Here is a 19,634-nt window from a genome sequence, read left to right as displayed (position 1 = left end):
TCTGGCAGTGAATGAGTTAAGGGCCTATAAAAAGACTTGTCAGCACAGTTGTTTGAACATTTCAGGTGGCCTCCATTTTTGTACGTCGATCCGTTTATTGTTCATGTTTCACATGTACGTATGTGATTTATTTGTGAGTTAAATGTCAATCTTGCAAAATAGATTTTTTTTTGGCTCTTGCGGTTAATTGGAAGTTTAATTTTAAATAATTACATCACAAATCACGTTCATGAACTTATAAATGATGTTTCCAATCTAGAATACAATTTTCGTTGTTAGCACTCCAAATGTTGACATCTTGTTTCAGTCTCTGCCGCCAAAGTGTGCGCAGCTTGTCGCTAAGGCAGCGAGAACACAACTTCACTCTATTGGGTATCAATGTCTTCAATGCTGGTGCAGTGATATGATAAGCAGATTCTCTTCGCCGCTAACCTGTATGATGCAACAGGGAGGTGGCTTGTGGATAGGCAATTGGTTCAAGGGTTCAAGACAATGAACACGTCATACAGCAAAATAAACAAGTTCATTGAGAGGCGTGCTCATTCAGACTAATAGACTAATCCAATCCAATCCAAAAGAGAACATCAGCAATATTCCAAAATGTAATAGTATTAGACACATGATTTACAATGGAGTAATGAGTGGAATATACAGCGAGCACACTGTGGATATACTGCGAGCTGCAAATTGTCTTGTGAGTGGAAGGTTACAAGAAGTTACATTTACAATATGACACCATCTCTTTTTCCAAAGCTGCAAACCAAGAGGCTGATGGAATTTAATGAATTAGTCATTGGAAATATGCAGATCACCTGTGTTTTAAAGGGTTAAGAGTTCATTCGTAATGTTGACAGGAAAAAAGTAAATCCAAGGCATGATATAACGTTTATGTCCTGCATTTGTTTTGTTTCTTATCAACGTGATAAAGTGATTCGTTTTTCATTCCAGGATTTGACTCGACACCTTTGGCACGTATTCTCATGATTTTGACGTGACCAAGTGTTTTCCCAGCTATGTGGCCGTCTTGCTCGTCCTCCTTCTGGTTTTGGTAGTCTGCTTGGATTTGACCTTTTCAAGCCAGGGAATAGATGGCGTTCACTGGAGAATGCAGCTCCAAACTGCCGCCAAAGTCCAAGTCCCTTACGTCTCTTCTCCGTGCCGTGTACTGGCCAATAAATGACCCGTCCTCATTGAAGGGTATGTCTCCACCATCTCCGTAGTCCACCAGGCTGTCGTCGCTTTGTGACCTTTTCATCACAGCCTCTTTAGAAGGTGGTCTTCTTTGAATCCCCATTTCCTCCTCCCTACATGGAAAAAAGTACAATGGTGGCTTGAGATGGACATTTTTAATTTGTTTCACGCTTTCGGTTTGTATCTCAAATCATGTGCCCCATTGAAATGAAAGAAAAAGCCATTCTTTCACCTGTTTAAACTTTGAAAGGCAATTGGGAACAATTTCTCATTTACAATGGGAAACTGGCACAACTGTAGATTACAAATTATTGTATGGTCTGTGCGCTTTGAATGGGTGGCAACCAGTTCAAGATGTCCCCTAATGACTGCCCGAATATGGCGGGATAGAAAACGGACAATTTGGAAGGACTCCCTTTCTAGTCAACAATGTCGAGTCGAATATAGAGCACGTACCAGCGTGGGTAAGGCAGAGCGGTGACACGGGCGAGCCTGCCATACAGAAAAAGATATTTGTTTAGTTGAGCAGCAGGTGGAAGCAACATTTTGCAGGAAAACTGCGGATGTAGACTTTCAAAAGACCTTGTCATTCAGAGGTGAAGGGAAGGGTTTTGTGGGGGTTGGGGGTGAAGAGAAAGTAGATTTGAATGGAGGAAACACAGAAATAATGTGATCGAACCCAGTTTAAGAACCACTGGATAAGGTGTCAATTATATTTCGTTGCAATATGATGAGAATGATTTGACATCAGCCAAACAAACGTTATTTTTACACTAATAATCTCTGTTCACTTTTCTCAAAATAGGAGTGGTTTCTCTTATACGTACCGATAGTCAAAAGAACCCTCTTGATCAATGTCATCCACAGGTTCTAATGAAATATCTTTCTTTTCCCGTACTGCAATTGACAAAAAAAGACCGTTAGGCGATGCCATGTGACAGATGGGCAATTTTCAGGCACCTGGGTATTTGCCTCCTCGGCTTCTCTTGATAAAACACACAATGAGTAGAATGAGCACGATGAGGGCCACAGCGCACATGATGCCAATGAACCAGCCCTTCGTGGAGAGGTCCACTTGATCCTGGGCGTAGACTGCGGATGAGAAAAGCTCACGTCATGCTAACATCTTCACACATAAACGTGCGAGCCAACAAATGCGCTAAGGCTTACTCTCGGTGGTGTAGTGCGGCGACTCCTCCGTATGCCACTGACCCAAACCTAGTCGAGTTCGAGCCGCTACGGAGAAGCGGTATCGAGTGTAGCGGTCGTATCGGCTCAGTGAGAAACTGGTCACGTTTGCTAGGAACTCTTCTACTTTAGGCTCCTCGCCCTTGCTTGCATTAACTGTGGAGTCAGAGCAAATCACAGTTGGTCAAGTCAGATGTAATCATATTGCCCTTTGTTGTTGTTTATTTCTTTAATTACAACGCAATAGCACATTTATAATACATAAAATAAGGAATTGTTTTTGTTTTAAGGCTTATTTAGTCAAAAAAAATGTTTTATGGGGACCTGGGAACAGATTATTCTCATTTTAATGGTTTGTTATGGGAAATAAATGTTCGGCAGACAAATTTTTCGCCTTACATACACTTTCTGGGAACCAATTAAGTTCGTGAGCTGAGGTATCACCTTTTCATCGATAGGGAGAGTTACCCCAACTCCCCCCTTCTCTCCCAAGGTGAGCAGGCAGCAATGGATGCCCAGTGAGCAACATTGAACATATGATGGGGCACGAAACAATGTTGGTAAGAATAGTGTGAAAGTCCATGAAAAAGACTCGGCGCAATGGTTCTTCATCAAAACCGGTGATGTGCGAAAATCTGGATAGGCATGCCACCTTAAATCTATCTGATCTAGCTAACAACGCCCGATTCGGTGAATCGACAATGACCAGTCCGAGTGAATAATCAATCACCTGTTTGATACTTGAGGGAATAGCCACTGATAATTCCGTTGGGTTCTGCCGGTAGGTCCCAGTCTACATAAATACTGTCAAGGTGTCGCTGCTGGATCCTGAAGGATGTTGGAGCGGATGGGACTAGGGATGAACAGCAGATGACTTTCTCAACTCAATTTCGAGAAAGTGCTTTCACAACAAGCCACAAAATACAACACGGCAGTTAAAATCTTTGCACACGTCAAGCCAATGGGGGAAAAAAATCTACATTCCATCATATATGGCTGGTTGTTTGAAACGGTTCTGGAGTATAGATGAGCGATTCAAAGTCTTTCTTTAGCAGTTGATGAGAAATGAAGATCTACAGCTCGTTTTTTTGCCGCGGGCCACATTGTAGTTACGGTTTCCTCTTGGGGGCCGTTAGGAATTTGGGGAAACCATTACAATGTTTCATCCCCTCCACATATTACATCTTGAGCGCACAACAAATTAATGAATAACTAGTTTTGAAATCTGAAGTCAAGAATAATGACTATGTTATTATAGTTTACATGGGACAATTTGAAATTTTGGTTCGGACTTTAGCAAGCATCATCAAGTTTAATTTGATTGTGTTGACCGAATAAAATGATGTGGCGGGCCAGATTTTGCCCATGGGCTTTGACTTTGACACCTATGCATTACAGTATGTGTTTAAAAAAGGCCAAGACTGGCTTCAATGAGACGCCAACTCGTCACTTGAGACCTTTCATACCTCCTTCCGGTGTTGAAAAGTGGAGATTGTTGCTTGGCGGGCCTTCATATCGACTATTGGCCACGACGATGTACATCTTGTAGTTGCTGTAGGGGGTAAGGTCGGTGAGAACCCCCGAAGGCTCGGCGCCGGTGTCCGTAAACACTTGAGATCTCATCGCTCTGTTGACTCTCAGCCACCTGAGTTGGCTGCTATCCCGCCAGTAGTAAACCTGCAAGGACCACCACAACCAAGAAGCATTGTTCATGTGATTCACACACTTTGGGAATGGCATTATCAAAAGAAGATATTTTTGGTATTGTATTTCTGTTAGTGTTAGGGGGAGGAGACAGGTTAACCTAATGCCACCTTGCAGTCTGTGCATACCATCTCAGAATTTTAAAGAACTGCTCATGCACTTCATTCAAAAGATGAAGAAGACAACAGCATAAATTTGATATTCTCATCAGTATTTGTCTGACTTGAAATAACCATTTTTTTTCTAGATAACATTTAACATCCCTGGAAAGTGAAAATACAAATGTCATCAACATTTGTTGCTGCCAATGCGCTGACTATGCATGATTAACTCATTCACTGCCAGACAAAATGCGTCCACTACAGTGCCAGGGTTTTTGTCATTGTCACTTGAAATCCAGGACCCACAAAATATGGATTTTTAGGACTACATAAACATTGAATACAGCGCTAGAAACCTTAAACTCTCTTCTTTCATCAGAAAAAAAAGAGTTAATTCCTAAAATATATGGGTCCAGAGTTATATGAGCTTGAAATGAAGGTGGCTGTCCAAAATACAATGAAATGCATACATATTGGTTTATATAGTGATTTAACAACAGGTGAAGCTGGAACAAAGTGCTAACATGTAAAAAATGGAAATGCCCCCCTGTGGAAAAAAAACATTGCAAGAGGCCATGGCCAGCGCTTTACCGGCACCCAAGCATGAAAAAAACAAAACCCAAACAAATTCGGGAATGGCGCTCTGTCATATTTTCAATTCCTGAATCCATTCGTGATTTGCAGTGAATTGGTTAAAATCAAGCCAAGTGTAATAAAAAGAGGCTTCAAAGTTGTGAAAGCGCTGTTCACTACACTTTTAAATGCCATGGGTGTGTCCCCTAAATGTGCCTAAACCATGCATGCAAATCTGCAAATGTAAAAGGGTGGGACGAAAATAATGCTTTCACTGCTTTAAATCCACAACAAAGTTGTCGGTCTTTTCACATGCTTTTATAAATTACCTTTCAAAGCGCATTTAGAAACATCACCTGATGTCTCCTGGATGTTGTCTTTAATTGTGACTTTTCAGTCTTGGCAAACACACCTTGTATTCTTTCAGTTCCCCCATAACGGAGCTTTGTGGCATCGGGTCCCAGTGCGCAGTCACCTGGGTGCTCTGAATGTCCGACAGTCTCAGGTTTTGGGGGGCACTAACAGGACCTTGGGGAAGACACAAGGTCTACTGTGATTGCTCATAATCATCGGTGAGGGGCACAAAAGAATGGCAGTTCTCTTTGCAATACGGAGCCGCAAACACATTGTCAGACGTTGACTGAGATGAACCGAAGAACTTACGGTCTTCTCCTGAGTAACCGATGACAATGGGAGACTCTGGGCCCAGCCCAAAGTCATTGACGGCCTGGACTTTCAGCTCATAAGGAGTAAATGTGTCCGCATCGTAAATGTAATATTTCAGCCATTTAGTGGTGGCATTCTTCCACTCCTCTCTGGAGTCTCTTCTTCGCCACCAGACAAGATACTTGAGGTGTGGCCCATTCCACTCTCTGTAGGTCAAAGGCTGCAAGAAAAGACCGTGTGCTCCAAGGTACAGTACTCGTGTATGTTGGTGTCGGTGTATTATACCTCCCAGCTGATCTCCATGTTGTTTCTCCAAGTTCCAACTCCTTTGACATTCTTTGGGATGACATCTGGAGCTGTGGACCAATTATTGAAAAGGCTAGTTTGACATCTCTTGACATTCAAACATGCACGTCACGAAAACAACCTGATTAGGAATAAATGGTGGCTCAAGCCCAAAGCGTAAAGACACTTTCCAAAGCAGGATGATGAAACCTACGTGCACCGCTGGTCTGGAATCGCATGGATGGACGACTCGGGCGACCGGCTCCTATTTGATTGATGGCAATGACGCGGAACTCGTAGTATGTGAAAGGCAAAAGGTGTAGAATGACCGAGTTGAGGCTCCCCGGGTATGTTGACAAGTTCTTCCACTTTCCGGGTAACCAGTCATCGTCATCATATTGGACCAAGTATTCTGAAGATAAAGACAACCAAATCATTCACATTGGAAGTGCATGTGATCTGTGGTAGGAAGTTCAGTTTTCTTGTAAACGTGTGTTTCTTTTCTAAGAAAACAGCATGCTATTTATTAATATTGCATTTTCAGTGTTAAACTGCCATCTTAATGTAGGTGATCTGGCCTTGGACTAATTTACGACTTGGTAGGAAGAGGTCATTAGCCACATTACAAATCTATTGGTTCATGGAAAGGAAACCAATTAAAATGTGTATGTTGTTGTTTTATGAATGTTGGTGCTTGGGACATCCAGGGGCGTGGTATTCAAATCAAGAAAACTATGTTTTACTAATGTATCACTTAAATTTGCATATACAGGTACTCTCAATAAATAGCTTGGCAAGAGGCTGCAGACGTTAGCCGTCGGTCATGAATGGTGACGTCCCCTGCCGGCAGTAAAAGACAATCTTTCTGTTTTCGAGCCTTTGTTCACAGTGTCCGACCGAACATCTCTGACAACATTTTTGCTTGAAAAGTACAGAAAAAGTGTCCACCTAAATGTATTTCCCAACCTGTAATGGGGCTGAAGTTGCTGTCTCCAGGGACCCAAGAGAGTCTTACGCTGCGTTCATATGGATCGGACAACTCCAGTTTGGTCGGAGGATCAGGATAATCTAAACACAAACACATTCTTCATGATCGCGTGTCTTCCAAAGTGGCACTTTGAATTTGTATGCTCATGTGTTTGACATACTTGGCCAATGAAGATAATTGTGATTGTGAGAAACATGTCGAAATGGCATTGAGAACCCAAACATGCTGTGTTGTTGGGGGCAAGTCTGTTTTGCAAATGAAACCTACCCATCACCATGAGGCGCGCCGATGCAGACATTTGGTCCAGTTCATTCTGGATATGGCACGTGTAAACGCCAGCGTCGGCTCTGTTGACATTGCTGATGACCAGATTTGATTCATCCAGGGATATCCTGCATTTGTAAAACGGAAGCGAACAAAAAGGCTGCAAGAGATGCTTGAGAATCTTGTGATATCAGTGACTATGTTTTGGCGTTAAAAATAACAATAATAATAATAATACATTTGATTTATAAGCGCCTTTCAAAACTCTCAAGGTCACTTTACAGTCACAGGATAAGTTTTTCTGTGGGTGAGCAGCGGCAGCCACACGCGCCAGCGTTCACTCAACTCTCAAATAGACAGAAAGCTAGCTAGATAGCGAATAATAATACCCACATACCTCCACTCAAGTGTGACAGTCTTCTTGTCTTTCATCCAAGTGGTTGTGACGGGACTGGTGGGGTCTGCCTTCACATCACACTCCAAACGCACCTCTCCTCCACGACTGACTTTCATATCCTGGGGTCTTTTCAAAATCAAGGTTGGTTCTGCGTAAAGAAAGGGAAAAAGATCACATTCAATACATTATAGCGCCCTTTTGGAAATACTGTTCATACGCAGAGCAATCACAGCACAATTCTATCCAGTACCCAAGCTCTCGACAAATTTCAAAAGTCAGTTTTGCTCACTTTTAATTGACACTGATGTGGATATGAGGTTAATGTAATGGAAATGTTTACCACAGTAGTTTATTCACTGACAGTATCTGATATCTGTCTTGAGACTTGGCGAAGCATCGTGTCCAAGGTTATTTTATTCTTCTGTATTCCAGGTCAGTAAACAAAACAATCACTCCATGTCTCTTTGTGTAAGGGTCTAACAGCGGGTGGCAAGTCGGGTTGGCATGTTGTCAGAGATATTAGTTCGGACACTGTGAACAAAGGCTCGAACACAGGAAGATGGTCTTTAACTGGCAGGGGACGTAGCCATTCATGACAGACGCCCAACTTCTTGATTTGAATACCACGCCCCTGGACGTCCCAAGCACCAACATCCACAAACCAACAGAACATAGACATTTTAATGGGTTGTCTTTCCATGAACTGACAGATTTTTAACCTGGCTAATGAGCTCTTCATGTAAAGGAGTTTCACAAGTCCTAAATTCTGCTCAAGGCCAGATCTCCGACCTGAGGATGACAGTTTAACATGCTGTGTTTGTTCATCAGATTGATCCCAGATTTTCTGTACTTCCATTTTGGGTCATGTGTTCGTCCAACTAACAACAGCATGAATTTTTTAAACATTATAACTTCCATTCTGTCTATTCTCTATTACACGTATTTTGCCTTCCGCCAGTCTGCTCTCTATGATTTCTCCTCTTGTGACAAGAAGAATAAAACAAAAGACCCACCCTGGTGTTCCCCAGTGTTCATTACAATAATGGAGAAACATTGCCTCAACAGTTCAGCATCATGGTCATTGTTTTCAATAATGTACAACTGTACAGCATCGTAGTTGTGCAACTGCAATTACCATAACCGCCAGGTAATGATTAGCAAGTGGCTGTCTTACTTACCTTTGACCTCAATTCGGACTTGGGTCTCATCCCGACCTGCGACGTTGCTGACCGCACACACGTACGTTCCGTGATCCTCGATCTGGGCACGCCTTATCTCCAGGGTGCCGTTGCTGTGCGTCTTAAAACGACTTCCCTCCAGAGTGCCCTGGCCATATTTGGACCTGCGCAAGGGCAGCAACAAAAAAATCACCCCAATTAAATAAATTTCAGGAAAGTTCAAGTGTCAAATCGCATCGGCTCACCATCGCAGCTCAGGCACTGGAGAGCCAAAGTGACGGCACTCCAAGAAGGCACGACGTCCCTCCACCACCTTGATGAGTTCATTCCTCACCCCAACAATGCGGGGGGTTGCATCTAGTAAACATCATTCATTTGGATCGATGACTAACACATTTCACCTGGCTTTTCTATCTCTGCTTTCAGGGTGAACTACAACCATTTTCCTGTGCCTTAACTCCTTGTACGACGATAATTCCCGATACACCAGATGCTTGCGAATGTTCTCAATCTTCTGGGATGTTTTATTCCTGGGGCAATAAATTGATACCAACTGGACTACTTGCGGATTGTCTTAAAACAAGGGTGCCAAATCATTTTTGCCGCAGGCCACATTGTAGTTACGGTTTCATCTCGTTGGCCATTATGAATTTGGGGAAGCCATTACAATGTTTATTTCCCTCCTCATATTAAGAAGAACAGATATTATCGATATAATAGAGTGATTAATCATGATTATTTTTGTATTTAACTACATTTTAGACTGTACGTTTTGGACTACTACCTAAGTAAAAGAGTTAAATCTGCACCTATACTTTTACTTATACATGTGAGTCGTTTAGTCAGTTCAATATTCAACGATTAACCAACTCGATCCGAGTCCCTCCATCCCACCTTGAACTGGTTTTCAGTTAGTCACATGGATATGTAGAGATAAACAACCGTTCACACCCACATCGTCACGAGTAGGAACTGAACCCATGCTGCTCGTACACAAGTCAGGCACATGTACCACTACACTATCAACGGCCCCTAACTAACATGGTTTGAAAGAAGCAAAAAAAAGTGTAAGAATTGAGTGAAACAAGAAAAAAGATAAAAAATACCCAATGCGTTTTCATGAACCAAAAGTGCAAGCCTGACAAAGTTTGACGTCTTCTTCCAACATTCACGTATGACATGTCAGAACAAAAATTGTCTCGATTTGAAGTTATCTGAACTCAGGTGATTGTAATAGCTAAGGTCACAACACTGGAGCATTTATCAGTGCACATAAAACACACATACTCACGCAGTACATTCACAAAAGCATTGGCCAATAAGTAGCCATATGGGTTGGAGGCATTGCACTGGTAGACAGCTGTGTTGATGGCCGTCACACTGCTGAGGGTCAGAGTATCTCCTGACACTTGTCTGTTGGGTTGTGGTGTGGCGGCTTGGGAAGAGGGGGGGGGGGACAAGCAAGGGACATAAAGATATTACATCGATGGACTTTTCAAGCTTTTGAACTGTGTACTTCTGGAAAACCTACTCTCGATGGGTTCCCCGTTGATGAACCAACTGATCGTGGGTCGAGGCGCGCCATCGGAACGGCATACCAAGCGTCCATTTTCCTCAGGAGCCAAAACTAAATGTTGAGGCTTTTCTAACCAGAATGGAGCCGCTGTCAAATACACTCCTGTCAGTTGTAGAAGCAGTCAACAAACTAGTTTGTGAATGGACATTTCTCACCTTTGACCGTAACGGTTAATGTGTGCTGGATGTAGCTGATCTTATTGGTCGCAGTGCAGACGTACTCGCCTGCATCCTCAAAAGTTGCCTTTGGGATTTGAATCATCTTGTCGAAGTGTTTCATTTTCATGCGTGGCATCACGGCCAAATCCTCACCGTTTTTTGTCCAGGTAATACGAGGAGTAGGCCTTGTGGGCGATAAAAATATCTTACAGTTTCAGTATGACTCAACATGACAGTCTCTAAATGTCTCAATATGACTTCATCTTATTCTACGTCTTTGTCCATCCAAGCGAAGCCTTTCCGTTCACGATTTCATACATATATGCCAGTTGGTATATTGACAAAATTGTGACATCAAGAAAATATCTTTTAAATTGAAAGCCAGTGGAATGCGCTTCATGTGCAGTTAACAATAATTGTAGTAACATTAGTTACAGTGTGACAGTGTCATTTTAGTAATTGATTTGTCAAAAAAATCATCATCAGTTCAAGCATCACATTTCGTCCAACATGGTGTGCAGCCCACCCACTGCTTGATTAAAAAAAATGGACATAAGCGCCCATGAAAAGCTCTATGCTCTTATCTTTGAATGCTCTTCCTTGCTGAAGTAATAACTGATTACACTAGTGGGCATGTTTGCGTTCAGGGGCATAGTTCCTTGTAGATGAGGGTTAGAGGATATCACTGTCAGACAAAACCATATACGTGGGGTATGCAGAAGCAGACAGAAGGCAACCCGTGTTAAATGAATTTCCTTCCTACATGTGAAAAAGAGAAGCTCTGCTTTTACTCTGTGGTTGTTGTTCCACTTGCAAGAATATTAAATCATAATGGAGCAGATCTACTTCTCCAAAAAAATCAGATTTCTGTCATTTTGCTTGGAACATCTACAATATTTATGACTAAAGAGTAGCAAACGTTTCCCATTATATTTTGCCATGATAAATGCCTGTAGTCGAGTCAGATGTGTTGAAACACACTCACACTCCTGCAGCAATACACTCCAGCAGCAGTTCCTCCCCCAACAGGGCCAGAACAGAACTGGATGAGCCAGTAGGAGACAACCAGGTGGGAGCAGCCTCCACCACAGCTTGGGCTGAAAGTGCAACAGACTGGATAGACTAATGTCGGCAAGTCAGAAAAGTCTTTGTCAAACCAAATGTAATGAGATGACAAGTGACTTTTACTTTTTGAGTCACGGCGATTCACAATGCTTACTTGGACAAGGCACACTCTGTATTTCACATTAGATAAATGTCACAAAAAGTATATGTGCAGTATCGTAATTATGAAAAGCGTTTCTCAATTTACTCACATGATGTGAAGTCGATAAATAAATGAACTAATAAACTTTGGTGGAGAATCACGAGTCTATACAGCATGTCATTTGGACAAATCTGACGACAGTATAGAACAAACAGTAACCTATAACTTCTTGATTTTAAGGACTTACTGGTGAGAACCTTGACCACCACTGGCATCTTTTGCTGGATGGCATTCTTGTATGGGAAGAGGGCGCTGCAGCAGAAGTCTGAGGCAGAGTCGTTGAAAAGAACGTTGGAGAAATACAGATCCCCATTGACACCCATGGATACCCTACGGTCCTGCTGCACGGCGTGCATGGTGGGGAAGGCTGTTTGGATTGGCCAGTTAAAGGGTCTGGCATAGGAGCCTGATAGGAAATATGGGAAATTAAATCCATGTTTATAGTTTATATAAACACTTCATGTCATACACGGAAACCAATCTGTGTTTGGGTGTTCATCTTTCTCTCTCAAATACAAAAGTTAAATTACTTTATTTAATTTACTTTCAAACAATGATCGAAGGGTTGGAACCGGCGGGATGGTGACTCTCGAGTCTTGTCACCTCCCGAATTGACGATTGCAATTCACTTCTCTTTGGTGTCCCTCAGAAACTTCTCCACAAACTTCAACTAGTCCAGAATTCTTCAGCCCGGATCATCACCAGAACCTCATCCTTTCACTACATCACCCCCGTCCTCCAAGAGCTTCACTGGCTCCCGGTCAAATATAGAATCAACTTTAAAATTCTTTATACATTTGAAGCTATCCATAACCTTGCCCCTTCATACCTATATGACCTTCTTCAAATTTCTATTCCCTCTCGTTCTCTCAGATCATCTTCCTCCCTCCACCTCTGTGTGCCTCCTGCCCATCTCAGCACAATATTGGACAGAGCTTTCAGCTGCTCTGTCCCCAAACTCTGGAACGCACTTCCAACATTCATAACATTGATTCTCTTCCCACCTTCATTAAAATTGCATTTTCTGTGTAGCTTTATCTCTTGTTTCTATTTATAATTTTATTTATTATTGTATCTATGCGTGTCTGTGACTGTAAAGTGTCCTTGAGAGCTTTGAAAGGCGGTTGAAATAAAATTTCTTCTTATTCTTATTCTTATCTGGAGGGGTCAAAGTTGCACACTTGCCATTATGACGGGAACTTACAGCTGGACATCCAGTATGTTTCAGGTTTCGGCGGCCCTGCTGGAGGGTCACAGGCCAACACCAAAGATGAGCCCGCACTGATCACCACCGGTTCCACAATGTCCCTCGGCCACACAGGAGCCCCTGCACAAGAACAACATGAGTCCTTTTCCATTCACTTTGACAGCGCAATTGAGTATTGACTGTGCATGATGCAAAATACTGCATCTGTTCGTTCATGGACTCTGTCCTGCTACACTTAAAGACAATAATAATAATAATAATAATAATAATAATAATAATAATAATAATAATAATAATAATAATAATAATAATAATACATTTCATTTATAAGCGCCTTTCAAAACTCTCAAGGACACTTTACAGTCACAGGATATTCTATCTGTACATCCATCTCTACATCCATGCATTCCTCCATCTGCTGTCATTATCCGCACATGGCACAATCAACTAGGGACTGGTCATTTAGTGCTGCAAAACCGCAGTAAAGACTGATTGATTTTTCAGTGGCTCACCACATGCCATAACTTTTGAAGGATATAATTGTGTTGTATATTTTTTTGTAATACAAAAATGAATTCAAACAGTGCCTTTTTAACCTACTGTACAATTGCAGTCTGATCTTATTGGAATATGCAGAGCCATACTCGTTGGAGGCAATGCACTGATATTCTGCCTCATATTGTTGTGGATTTTTCCAGGCATTGATGTCCAGCGTCCCAGAGTGCCTGCGCATAGTTGCCTGTGGATCACGGGCCACGTTCAGATACCTGCCGTTGCGCCGCCATGAAAAACTTTGTGAATGAGCAAACGTGAAAAGGAAAGAAAAGAGTGTGGTTGAAGGGGTTGGAATCCTCAATGGGCAACGGGCGACTTCTGCTGCTTACATTGGATGCGGGTTTCCCTTGGCCTCACACTCAATGATGATGGTGTACTTGGGGTCAACAATATGCTCCTTCATTGACTGCTTGATAATGGTTGGGGGTTGACGGACTGCGCGCAGGCAAAGAATGAGCGTAGGCATTAAATCAGACCATTAATATGCATGTGACAAAGTCTGAGCAGAAAAGATGATTGCTGACTCACTTTCCAGAGGGATGTCCAAAAGCCAAACACTTTGCCATAACAGCATCAGCAGTGCTGGTTGGACCAGGGTGCCCATTTTTACTGTGCATGGGCTCTTCCACCTGTCACAAACTCTTTAAACAGATCATTACATTTTAAGAACATTCACTATATGAAGGATGAAAATGGTTCCCTCTTATCTTATGTTGCCAAATCCGAGTTGGGAATCAAATAAAACTGAGCTCCAGATTATTTGACAGTGTACTCTCAAATGCGATATAATTTCAGGTGAGCAGCAAACTAAACTGCTACTGTTTTAGTATGAGTGAAAACTAAATGTAGATTCAAGTACTGTAGTACATATAATCTGGAATGACCTACCACTGAACATTCGGCAAGCCCCCTCGCTGCCATCTTTAAAACCCGTCTCAAAACTCACTTCTACTCTTTGGCATTCGACTATGCGATTCCAACTTAACATTGGTTTTATTCCCTGATGATTTCAACTATCTTTGTGACTGCTTTATTTCCTGTATATGATAGTTGTTCATGTTAAGCGCTTTGTTACAGCTACAGCTGTTGTTAAAGCGCTATATAAATCAATGTATTGTACTGTATAATTTATCAGGCCCAATGACTTTAGGAATTTTTTCAGCATGCGCCTAACCCAGGTGTCGGGAACCTATGGCTCGCAAGCCATCTATGGCTCTTTTGATGATTGCATCTGACTTGCCGAAAGAACTAAATACATATTCTCGCTTTTTCGCTGTTCACTTCCTGTTTAGGCGGCAGTTGGCGGAAGGCGCAATTTTGATTGGATGATACTGACCTATGGCCGTTGATGTCAAAACAGGTATACGGCCCTTTTAAATATGCCTGATGACTAAAAAAAAGTGACAAGTACACTTCAGGTTGAATAGACGGAAGGATTCGCCTTTGTGGAGAGAAAAAGTTATCCCGTTATTCTAATTTGCAATGAAACAATACCATGAATGCAAACCCATGCTAACGTTAGCATCAATGTACTTCTGTGAGAGACAGCAGAAAGCAAGCATGCAAGCGTTCAAGCTAATGAGCAATGTGCAGGCTAGCTAGCAGTAGCTTCGTGTGCATGCCTGTTTGCGTGCGTGCGTATGTACGTGCGTGTGTGTGTAGCTCTCACTGAAAAACATTTCTAAATATTTTACTTCTATGGCTCTCTTAGTCAAAAAGGTTCCCGACCCCTGGCCTAACCTATATTTGCTTGGTGTCTACTAAACTCTAGTGAAGGTCACACCACTCTAAACTGCCTGTACAACAAAAATAGAGGAAATTTGTTACTTTAATGTCTTTTGTTGATGAGCATTGCATAAGTGAAATGAAAACTGTTCAAAACTAGTTAATCAGAATCAGATATAAAGTGAGTATACAGTATAAACTGATCAATAATGTGTAAATTTAATTCACACGCACACACACACACACACACACACACACACACACGCGCAAACACACGTACAGTATACAGTACAGTAAAGTCTCGTTATATCGATATTCAAGGGAGGCCGAAAAAATATCGATATAACCGGGACTATCGATATATCCGACCCTGTTTGCATGTAATTTTCTCCGTGCGTGCATAGAAATAGTATCGATATAACCGGGACTATCGATATAGCCGATATCGATATAACGAGACTTTACTGTATTTATATACTGTATATGATATTGTGTGAAAAAGGGGCGGTGGCTAAATGGTTGAGTCAACACGCTTCGCGACACTTAATTGTGTATACAGAAAGACAAGTGCACTTTGTTTGCAGATTTTTGGTACTCAAGCAAAACCCTTGTTAATAAGTATGAGAATTCAGCAAAGATAAGACACATCCCTTGTCATCATTTCATTATCATGATCAGTACAACCGTCCACAAGCACCCTCATCTGGTACTGGTAAAATATTCTCCCAGCTATGAATAATGAACTACATACGTCAGCAATGACAGATTTGTACCTACCTTCGTCATGTGACGTTTCGCCCTAATCAACTGGTCATAATTCAACATTCCACTAAAGACGCTTTTTTGTGTGTAGTAATGTAGAATCCGCCAAATATAAGCACTGTTGCACCTTCGAGATTGTGTCCGCCGTCACTGCCACTTACACAGTGCGTACCCAGTGCATGAATGATGAATGAGTGCCATACAACCACCTACACCTTGGTGTGTGCACGTCGTTGTTCTTCCCTCACAATCGCAACAACATTGTCCTCAAATACAATCTTGAGTTAGGGTTGTGAACTGCAATGCATGAAAACCATATTGGAAGTGAATCGTCCACTGAGAAGAAGCTGCACAAGACATTTTAAATAACTTGAGGAGCATAAGATTAGGCCCTATTCTTGGTTCTGTCATAGCATACACTTATATCAGGATCTCATAATGCGAAAGTTGGTTGCTAATGAGCCATCATGGGGGTACATTACATTCCAGCTGCTTTTGATGACATCTAAATGTGGGTTTGATTGTACTTTGGAAGGATTACGGAGGCCAGTATGAAAGCAATGTTTGTTTCCCCTCACATAATTTGCATGCGCTCAAGTCCCATGACTCCCTGGCAACAGGCCATTACTTGAAATTAGAGCACATCCCTCATTTTCATTCATCTGAGATATAAAATGCCTCATTTTTAAAAACATTTTTTAACCCCCATGAGTGGTCAAGTGCACAGATGAAGCTTGTGTTTATGTGAAGGCTCTCGGGAATGCACTCACAACTTGAGCTGGTTTGACCATGAGTTTAGATATAGGTTTCGTCATAGAATCAAAGAAAACACCCAACATATTGTTGGAACTAAGCCATCAAAGCTAGCATAGCAGGAAGAGGCTGCCTGTCCCAATGCTTGTCATACTTGAACGTAGTCAGTGGAAATCAGTGCCATGCACCACACAGCACAGCGAGGGCTCAACTCAGTGACGACAAGATTGTCTCCGTACTCTCGTGTGACCAAAAGCCTCAATAGGAGCACATGCTTTTACGGGTGGGGGATGGAAGGTCGGGGACGTTCCATATCGATGACACTTTGCTATCATCGTGTGGTGGGACTACACGGAAGACTGTGCGATTGAATAGAACATTGTTTTGCACGTAGGCAGCTTTATTCATTGTTATTGTATTTATATCTGATCTATTTATGAGGTCATAACAACACAATTTGAGCAAGTGGCCCACGAGGTCCAGCACATGGTGGATTCATGTTAAAAACTTCATTTCAGGAATGTCTCCAATGTGAGACAAATATAGGTTATCTCATTTTATCTCATCTCAAACAAGGATCGGCAACTGGTAGCCCACTGGACAACTCAGAGTGGATGAATAAAACAAATACAGGTATAATAATAATATTAATAATAAGAGGAAGATGAATATTTAATAAATAATAATAATAATAATAATAATAATAATAATAATAATAATAATAAGAAGAAGAAGAAGAAGAAGAAGAAGAAATTTCTCCACTGCGAGACTAATAAAGGCAAATCCAAATCCAACCCAATAATAGTAATAATAATAATAATAAGAAGAAGAAGAAGAAGAAGAAGAAGAAGAAGAAGAAGAAGAAGAAGAAGAAGAAGAATACGACTACTAAAACCAAGACCAAGATTAAGATTAAGATTGAGATTAAGATTAAGATTAAGATTAAGATTAAGATTAAGATTAAGATTAAGATTAATGATGATAATGGGGACGTAGAAGAAGGAGAAGAGGATGCACTGTGTGATAGCCATAAAAATACATATTTTAAGAGACCAAAAAAATATCTGCAAAAAAAAAAAAAAAAAACATTGATAAAGATTCAAAACAACAAGGGGTGGACAGCAGACAAGTCTTAGTACCACATACACTGGGTCTGTAACATGAGCAGGCCGAATGTTCTTTCTGTGGCTATGCAATGAGCTGAAAGAAAATTATAATATTAATATATACTTTTTAAAATAAATGTGATTCAAATGTGTCCTCCGGTTTCTTCCCACATTGTAAAATTATGCATGACAGGCTGATTGAACACTCCAAATTGTCCCTAGGTATGAGTGTGAAAGCGAATGGTTGTTCGTTTGTATGTGCCCTGTGATTGGCTGGCCACCAGTTCAGAGTGTCCCCCGACTACTGGCCAAAGATAGCTGAGATAGGTACCAGCACCCCCTGCGAACCTCATTAGGATTCGCTGACCAGAAAATGGATGGATCAATCAATGCATGAAAATACGGTATTTGGCCAATATCTGGTTGTTCTGAAATGTGTGGTCCTATTTATTTACTCAAAACTGGACTGCTCTAATGGGTTCTTGATGGAGATACTTGGCAAACCCATCCAAAAGGTGAAACAGATCCAAAACAGTGTTTCCACGGTCCTGCCTGAATATCTGTCAGTTTTTCTTTCTGTATTGTATTGTATTGATGAGAAGGTTTCTTCAGCCGTCATCTGTACAAAAGTGAAGGTTTCGGACGTTTCGCCTCCTATCCAAGAGGCTTCGTCAGCGAACTAAAGTCTGACTGGTCGTATCGGCCCCATTTATATATCCCTAATGTCCAGACCTGGTGGCGCCGGACACAGCTATGATAGGTCCCTACTCTCAGGTTGGGGGGGGGGGGGGCGTGGGACCCCCCCCCCCCTGTGGCCCCACTGATTGTTCCTACATTCCTGACTAACGATTGGCCTATTACACCCACTCCCCCCGGTATCACCTCATCAGCATAACGACCCTCATCAGCATTGCGAAAGTTGCCTAACCTGTTTTGCCTGAGCAGGCTATTGTATGAACGATCCAAATTGAACCTCACACCACCAGACCGGTTTAATGAAGGATTTTGTTGTTTTATAAGAATCGCCTCTTTCACCCCCCTTTCAAACCATCTATGTTCTTTCGCTAAGATTTTAACCTCATTGTCGTCAAATGAGTGGTTGCTAGCTTTTAGGTGCTAAGATTCTAAAAGGAGAGGAGTAGCAGTACCGTACATTGCAGGAGTTTCTGAAAAATTACAAAGAGTCCTTTGGCAACATAAAATTCCTACTTATTTCAAACCGATAAACACGTTAAGGCAAAAATTAGTGCATCCAAAAGATAGGCCACCAAATGAAAAACAAAGTAATGTAGTTTATTCCATACATTGTAAGAATGAAAATTGTAAAGAGCAGTACATTGGGGAGACTCAACAAATTCTCAAAAAAAAGACTTTATCAACATCGCAGGGATAATACTAGTGGGCCTCAATCGGCAGTACATTTGCACCTAAAAGCTAGCAACCACTCATTTGACGACAATGAGGTTAAAATCTTAGCGAAAGAACATAGATGGTTTGAAAGGGGGGTGAAAGAGGCGATTCTTATAAAACAACAAAATCCTTCATTAAACCGGTCTGGTGGTGTGAGGTTCAATTTGGATCGTTCATACAATAGCCTGCTCAGGCAAAACAGGTTAGGCAACTTTCGCAATGCTGATGAGGGTCGTTATGCTGATGAGGTGATACCGGGGGGAGTGGGTGTAATAGGCCAATCGTTAGTCAGGAATGTAGGAACAATCAGTGGGGCCACAGGGGGGGGTCCCACGCCCCCCCCCAACCTGAGAGTAGGGACCTATCATAGCTGTGTCCGGCGCCACCAGGTCTGGACATTAGGGATATATAAATGGGGCCGATACGACCAGTCAGACTTTAGTTCGCTGACGAAGCCTCTTGGATAGGAGGCGAAACGTCCGAAACCTTCACTTTTGTACAGATGACGGCTGAAGAAACCTTCTCATCGATGGACCACTCCTGTACGACTGAGAGCTTACACAGACGTATTGTATTGTAT

At 41.9% G+C, this 19,634-nt stretch overlaps 2 protein-coding genes across 4 annotated transcripts in view; one reads left to right on the top strand and one right to left on the bottom strand.

Moving 5' to 3' along the window:
- pm20d1.2 (peptidase M20 domain containing 1, tandem duplicate 2) overlaps window positions 1–13,765 on the top strand; it is a 34,009-nt gene extending 20,244 nt beyond the window's left edge. For 2 of the 3 annotated variants that reach the window (XR_016114460.1, XM_088992262.1), the window contains one exon: window positions 13,442–13,765. The gene's annotated coding sequence lies outside the window, so the exon portion shown is untranslated. Of the gene's footprint in view, window positions 1–948; window positions 1,060–13,441 lie in introns of those variants that run through there. The other variant, XR_016114462.1, reaches the window with a different exon arrangement.
- On the bottom strand, window positions 505–17,159 carry nfascb (neurofascin homolog (chicken) b). The gene is made up of 26 exons (XM_088992214.1): window positions 15,801–17,159; window positions 13,827–13,939; window positions 13,628–13,733; window positions 13,344–13,534; window positions 12,741–12,863; window positions 11,724–11,942; window positions 11,255–11,366; window positions 10,267–10,454; window positions 10,067–10,198; window positions 9,827–9,970; window positions 8,781–8,892; window positions 8,536–8,699; window positions 7,358–7,505; window positions 6,964–7,088; window positions 6,675–6,776; window positions 5,923–6,120; window positions 5,709–5,779; window positions 5,421–5,643; window positions 5,170–5,285; window positions 3,846–4,056; window positions 3,110–3,232; window positions 2,362–2,535; window positions 2,152–2,283; window positions 2,019–2,088; window positions 1,648–1,683; window positions 505–1,304 (listed from the first exon to the last, which is right to left on the bottom strand). Exons 2-26 carry the CDS (start codon window positions 13,900–13,902, stop codon window positions 1,073–1,075), a joined length of 3,528 nt encoding a protein of 1,175 aa, XP_088848340.1. The 5' UTR covers window positions 13,903–13,939; window positions 15,801–17,159; the 3' UTR covers window positions 505–1,072.
- Between the last annotated feature and the right edge of the window lie 2,475 nt (window positions 17,160–19,634).

Source organism: Hippocampus bargibanti, linkage group LG01 (assembly GCF_051943395.1).
Source record: "Hippocampus bargibanti isolate YZ-2025 linkage group LG01, ASM5194339v1, whole genome shotgun sequence".
In the NCBI taxonomy this organism is placed as follows: domain Eukaryota; kingdom Metazoa; phylum Chordata; class Actinopteri; order Syngnathiformes; family Syngnathidae; genus Hippocampus; species Hippocampus bargibanti.
The sequence above is the reverse complement of the archived record's forward strand: the minus strand, read 5'-3'. Positions and strand labels throughout refer to the sequence as shown.

What these genes read in the sequence shown, in the direction of transcription:
- nfascb (XM_088992214.1), bottom strand. Translation starts at nt 13,902, where the DNA reads ATGGGCACCCTGGTCCAACCAGCACTGCTGATGCTGTTATGGCAAAGT. An exon ending in GGTGGTCAAGGTTCTCACCA is followed by an intron (nt 11,367 to 11,723) that starts GTAAGTCCTTAA and finishes TTGCACTTTCAG; the next exon opens with CCCAAGCTGTGGTGGAGGCT. An exon ending in TTCCCTCAAGTATCAAACAG is followed by an intron (nt 2,536 to 3,109) that starts GTGATTGATTAT and finishes CTGACTCCACAG; the next exon opens with TTAATGCAAGCAAGGGCGAG.